General features: G+C 35.5%; 1 protein-coding gene across 1 annotated transcript; it reads left to right on the top strand.

Annotated features, from left to right (window-relative positions):
• Positions 1-1,053: 1,053 nt before the first annotated feature.
• On the top strand, positions 1,054-6,566 carry UTS2 (urotensin 2). Its single transcript, XM_077256381.1, has 5 exons — positions 1,054-1,110; positions 1,164-1,461; positions 3,954-4,079; positions 5,476-5,519; positions 6,249-6,566. The coding sequence occupies exons 1-5, from the start codon at positions 1,054-1,056 to the stop codon at positions 6,366-6,368; spliced, it is 645 nt and encodes a 214-aa protein (XP_077112496.1). The 3' UTR covers positions 6,369-6,566.
• Positions 6,567-7,014: the final 448 nt, after the last annotated feature.

The raw sequence follows: 7,014 nt of genomic DNA, 5'->3' as shown, positions 1-7,014 counted from the left end.
CTGGTGTCAAAAGCTTAGCTTCATAGGAGACTGTGCTTTGTTCCTATTTGAAATTGGTTGTGAAAATTAGCCAATTCATTTAACTCAGTTATTTTACTAGATCTCACAATACCCATTGCATGCGTCAGTAAATAACTAATTTTAACCTCTAGAGGCTGGTGTGCAAATCCATGTCAGAATTTATTTATTTTCATTTATTTTATTAATTTATATAGCACCATTGATTCCACAGTGTTTACAAACATTATTGGCACTGTCCCTATTGGGGCTCACAATCTAGAATCCCTATTAGTATGTCTTTGGAATGTGGGAAGAAACCGGAGAACCCAGAGGAAACCCCTGCTAACACCAGGGAGAACATACAAACTCCTGGCAGATGTTGTCCTTGGTAGGATTTGAACCCAGGACCCCAGCTCTGCAAGGCTGCAGTGCTAACCACTGAGTCACCATGCTGCCCCGGCTGTATTATGATGATATTAAAACGAGTATTTTATGAGTCCACCTAAAATTTTTTAAAAGGATTATACAGCCAATCTGGAATTTCAAAGTAAGTACACCAGCCTCATCCTGGCCACTAGCCTTATCAGGTCTCAGATGCAGTATCTATTTAACAATATATATGCAGTATGCAGTTTGTATTGTGAAATCCACTGACAGATCCACTTACCTGTTCAACATGTTTGTCTTTTTTTGGCATAACGTGCTCTGGCATCCTTGCTTTAACTTTATTCTAATCTGTGTAGGAAGGAAAGGGATAAGCACTATCATGCACTGGTTGATTATTCTAAAAGCACTGGGAAAAAAATAACGTAAAATCTATTATTAATAACAAGTTCATTCGATTCACCGAATGTGAGCAACGACCATTTCATCTTCTAACTGTAAGAACAGTGACACCCCCAAACACCACCTGACACCTCATCTATCCACCTCCGTAAAAAATCCACTTTTCAAAGTCCAGTCTCTTACGTCAAACTAGGTGCAGGCCCATAAATCACTGGCCTCATTGCCCCGGTCATCTCCTCCACCAAGAGTTGACCCTTTCCTGGCTCGATGATTTATAAGAGAAAGTTACTTTGCTTCATTGGCTATGGCACATTTGCTGTAACGGTTTGTAGCAAGGGCCTAGGAGACAGTAAATTTATTGTCTATGAACCTTGAAGAATGACATCAACGCAAAGTGTCTCGCATTAAGAATTCTGTGGGGAAGGAACCATTGGCTCGTCATCTGTCTTTTGGAGGAGAGTGATGTTTCCTATGTCGTCATAGAACTCTATATAAGAAATGATACTTTAATGATAAACCCGGCAATTAAAGGAAACCAGACAGAGAAGCATCTGCATCCTGGTCCAGCAGCCATGCACAAGCTCTTCTCCTGCGGATTCATCCTTGCAATTGTCTTCAGCCCACTCCGATCACTTCCAATATTGGACCCCAATGAGATTTCCTACCGAATACCAGGTAAGGAAAATTAGAACTTTATCCAAACCCCTTCACCAACTAATAACATTTCTTTAACAAGAATATTTAACCGAACATTTTATTATCCTGCAGCCAATTCCTAATGATTGATCATAACGAAGGGTCAAATGCTCAAACTTAAACTGGAATAAAATGTCTCCATTAGTCTCGTACTTAAAATTATCCACACGTAATTTTTTTTTCCAATAAAAGGAAATTACTTTTCTTAAGATGATATTACTGTAATAAGAAATTAAGTGAATATTCCAGAGGGACCGAGGGAGAGTCGGAATAGCAAAGTCATTTACAGTCACCTTCATTAATAGTTTTATTTTATTTTTTTTAATCTATTTTCAGACTTCTCACATCATAGTAACAAAGTCATATAAACCTAGGGGACACATGAATGTCAAATCTGCAGAAAGACTTACAATTTGGAGCAAAAATTAGTGGAATGTGTTTAAAATTCTAATTATTAATTCTTCAATATTTTCTACTTTATTTTCTATCATTTTCTGTTTCTTCATTCATCCAGTTTATTAAGGTGCTTTTCAAAAATCATTGTTAACAATTCATTATGTGATATTCAGTGTTATACAAATTGCATGCAATTATTATCATATCCATTAATTTATGTCAAACATATAGACACATGTACATATATCTTACCATCAATTGTCATATTGCATTTCACTGTATAGATATATATAAATGTTTATATACTGTACATAGATATATATCCATATATACATATCTATATTGAGATATATTGTCTGTATATTTATATAAATACACATTAGTTAATATAAATATGTGTATATATATATATATATATATATATAAACAACTCATATTTTCAGCTGTGACATAGATTTTACATACTGAACACTTTTCTGCGTAATTTTGGTTTATTATATGTATGTAGAAACAATATATATTTTGCATGTGCAATTTTGGTCCCTAATTATTTATTTTACCCACCTTCCCCCCAGGTTATCATTCATTCCTGTTTAATGAAACATTCTGAAACTTTCTAATATTTTTTGTGTTTCAGAATAAATGCTTACTGCCAGTGAATGAAAACATGCTTGCATCCTTTGTATGTCTCACAGCTGAGGGTTTGCTACAATACCGTCCATTCTAGACAATATTGTACATGTAGCAGTAGCAGCACGTTCAGTATATATTTAGCATATTTCTGCTGTCCTAATAGTTTGCTACAATATATTAAAGTGGGAGAAATACATCAGTCCAGGAAGTAATGTGAATGAAATTTCATAAGACACGAAACAGATAATCCTCAGAAAATTCATCTCACACATTTAAAAAAAAAAAAATGTTATATATTTAGTGTCCTTATAATCTTGGAGTAAAGGAATTGTACTTTTTGTTTAGTTATGCATTCCAAATATACAGCACCATGGAATTAATGGTGCTATATAAATAAATAATAATAATATAAATGAGGGATTAATTAAAAAGATCTAATTTAAAGGGACTGATCACAAAACATGTCAACCTGTCTTTTCCTGACATTTTATTGATCAGTGTGGTCTCTCTGTTTTCAGACAAAAATCATTGGCCCATAGCAGAACAGGTGAATTTCCCGGTGGGCCCCTGCGCAGAAATAAGCAGCATCTAATTGTTCACAAACTACCCAGTAAATGAATATATATGGACATAGGTACATTTGTTCATAAGGATTATGTAATATTTACCTGTCATTGACCATTACCGGTGGGACTTTGGACCTCAGTCCGACGCTGTTTAGTATGGTCTTTTGTTGAGTGTATGAAATGTATAAAACCTTGAATAATTTATATTTGGCAATAGAAAATATCATAAATGATATTAGACTGAATTTGGGCAATATATGGACCACTAGACCACGGACATCTTTAAAAACTTTTTACTTTGACTAACTGTGATTCACAATGGGAAAAATGATCTCCCTTTAAAAATAGTGGCGAATGGAAACGATGGAGGTTTATGTAGCCAGGCAGGTGAAGAAAGAGTATAGCGACAGGTTATGTCTTGTGAGTCATGACTGCAGATAAAGCCCATCTGGCAGCACCTTTATGATGCATGTTGTCACTAACCAGTGAATGTTTTTTTCCTAATTCTTATGTGTTGCATTTCTTCTTCTTAGTTTTATTTGTTTGCTTTTTGTATCGTTGATTGCAAATAGTTTACAGTCTCTTTATCTAGAAGATTTATATTGATTGTTACGTGCTGTCAGTGAGCGGAAGCATTTTTATGTCTACACTCAGATCAATCTCCTAGGATGGCCATCATCATCTAACATCTTTCACAATTATTATCATTACCTCCTGTTACACCAATTCTGATTCTGTTTTGTACAGGTTTTTGATGGCAAACATTTAGCTATTTGTCATCAATAACAGTAGATTTTTTTTTGTAGATTTTCTTTGTCCTAAGATTTTAGGTAATTAATTAATAGGTTCTCTATTATTCTGTCTTCCCTTTCACAGATTCAAAGATGGATTTTGGGGACGTGAGCAGCTGGGAGGACACCCACTTATTACAGAATCTCCCCTCATTTCTGGACAAGGGCAGAGATACAGATATTGATACAGATGACATTTTCAGCAAAGAAGGTGCAGTATATGAAATGATTCATGAATAATAGAAGAAGCTGGGGCATTGCTATAGGGGGAATAGTTGCACTTAGGTCCGGGTGCCTTAAAGAGCTCAAAGACCCAATGTGTTTTGCACTGGGACTAAGGATCTTTATCAGGATGTTCACAACTCATGCATATTCTAGTGCAGATCCCAACAATGGGAGCTGAAACTATTTCGAGAATCGGGCCCCTATTACCCTGCTGTCAGTTGGGGGGGGGTGGTTGGAAATCCCACTGATAATAGGGCATCAGCTCCTCGTTTTTTAGATAGACGCAGGTTCATTGATGGGGTCAAGCAAGCTCAACAGTCTCAGAAAATTGTAAATATTTTTTCAGGAATTGAAAAGGGTTTGATAAAGTATCAGTTTAAGAGAGTCCAAACCAAATAATTACATTCTCTTGAGTTTTGCAATTCTTTGCTTAACTGTAGAAGGAAAATTAAAGCTATAGTTTACCATTGTAGAGGCCATGGGGAGGGATCATTGGTCATCCTTTCCTTACTCTTCTCAGGCTGCTTGTATTAGTATGTAAGAAGAAAGTGCATCTACACTGAGATAATAATAATAATCATTACTTTTATATAGCGCTAGCATATTCCGCAGCGCTTAACAGTTTGCACACATTCTCAGATAGAAAAGAAGCCTGTATTTGTGCAGTCCTCCATGTTCAGAAAGTTGGTGGGGTCCAAATAGGTCTTCACTAGTGATGAGCGAGTGTACTTGTTGCTCGGGTTTTCCAGAGCACGCTCGGGTGGTCTTCGAGTATTTGTTAGTGTTCGGAGATTTAGTTTTCATCGCCTCAGCTGAATGATTTACAGCTACTAGCCAGGCTGAGTACATTTGGGGGTTGCCTGGTTGCTAGGGAATCCTCACATGTACTCAGCCTGGCTAATAGCTGTAAATCATTCAGCTGGTTTGATGAAAACTAAATCCCCGAGCAGTCAAATACTCGGAGACCACCCGAGCGTTCTCGGGAAAACCCGAGCAACGAGTATACTCGCTCATCACTAGTCTTCACTAATTTGGTGGAGCAATTATTTAGCGAAAAGTCACCATTTTTGAGTAGTTCCTGGTCTTCTATTGTTTCGGTAGAACAGATCTTAGAGTTCAATGGTTTAGACAAGCAGCTCCTGGTCTTCAGTTATTTAGTAGAGCAGACATCAATTTTCAGTCTGGTGGAACAGTCTTTGAGTGATCCCTTTAAAATACCCTCATTCTTCAGGTACTAGCTATAGCTGATAACAATCTCAGACAAGGACATGGAACTAGGCAAATTGACATACACATCAGTTGTCACATAAATAATGAATTATTTGTAGTGTTAGCAAATTATTCAATTGTACTTTAATAAATATATTTCTCCTTTTAACTAGGACTAAGCCTTGGAAATTATAATATGGATGATGTTATGAAAGAGGTGGGTTATAGTATATTAGTCATATTTTTATATATAAAGGGCAGTATTAAAGTAGTTTTATTCTTGTACATAGGGGCAGTATTATAGCAGTTATATTCTTGTGCATAGGAGCAGTATTATAGTAGTTATATTCTTGTACATAGGAGGCAGTGTTATAGTAGTTATATTCTTGTACATAGGGGCAGTATTATAGTAGTTATATTCTTGCACATAGGAGCAGTATTATAGTAGTTATATTCTTTTACATAGGGGCAGTGTTATAGTAGTTATATTCTTGTACATAGGGGCAGTATTATAGTAGTTATATTCTTGTACATGGGGGCAGTATTATAGTAGTTATATTCTTATACATAGGGGCAGTATTATAGTAGTTATGTTCTTGTACATAGAGGCAGTATTATAGTAGTTATATTCTTGTACACAGGAGCAGTATTATAGTAGTTATATTCTTGTATATAGGTGGCAGTATTATAGTAGTTATATTCTTGTATTTAGTGAGCAGCATTATAGTAGTTATAATATTGTACTTCGGGTTAGCATTACTATAATTCTATTGCTGTACATAGGGCCAGTGTTAGAAGTTATGAAATAGACTTTCACTTCCTGTGAATTATATTTCAAACTATGTTATTCAACAGAAGATAATGAGCACAAGAGAAAGTTCTCTAACTCAGTACATGATGGGAGTGAAATTAAGAATAACAAATATTGTATTTTTCTATATTACAGAAATTACTTGACAAGCAGCCACAAATATCACTATTGAGCCGCCTACAATCTAAAGAGCGTAAACCTCATAAGAAGCGAGCAGGGAATTTGTCTGAATGTTTCTGGAAATACTGTGTCTGAATGTGAGGAACATGAAATATCTATAGGATTTATGCTTATTTCTACACCACTGTATTCACAACGATGCCTCATCTCAACAGAAGACGGAATAACGGATGAGAAGACGAACTCTGCAAAATTTTACATTTCAGAAACAATATTTTGTGTTTTGCTGATATTTGGTATAATATTTTCTTTTCTTCAATGAAAGCTATTTAATAAAAGTAATAATAACAATATTATGATGAGTCAATTTATTTGATCCATATTGCCAAAAATGATCAAAATTGTCTTATAAAAGCAAACAGCACAATAGTAAAAACATGGTTTACAAAAAAAGTTCAAGGTTGCTTTCACATTGTTTCACTTGAACATGCAGTAGCTTAGCCACACCAATTATGTGGTTTAGGCCACGTTCACACGTTCAGTATTTGGTTAGTATTTTACATCAGTATTTGTATTCCAAAAAAAGGAGTGGAACCATCGGAGGAAAAGTATAACAGAAACACGTCACCACTTCTGTATTAATCACCCACTCCTGGTTTTGGCTTACAAATACAGATGTAAAATACTGACCAAATAGTGAGAGTGTGATCGTGGCCTTAAACTGAGCATTTGAGTATCTGAATAATGACCAAGGATCTGAGGGCTGGATATTCTATTCCAA

This window comes from Ranitomeya variabilis, chromosome 4 (genome assembly GCF_051348905.1).
Source record: "Ranitomeya variabilis isolate aRanVar5 chromosome 4, aRanVar5.hap1, whole genome shotgun sequence".
Lineage (NCBI taxonomy): Eukaryota > Metazoa > Chordata > Amphibia > Anura > Dendrobatidae > Ranitomeya > Ranitomeya variabilis.
The sequence above is the reverse complement of the archived record's forward strand: the minus strand, read 5'-3'. Positions and strand labels throughout refer to the sequence as shown.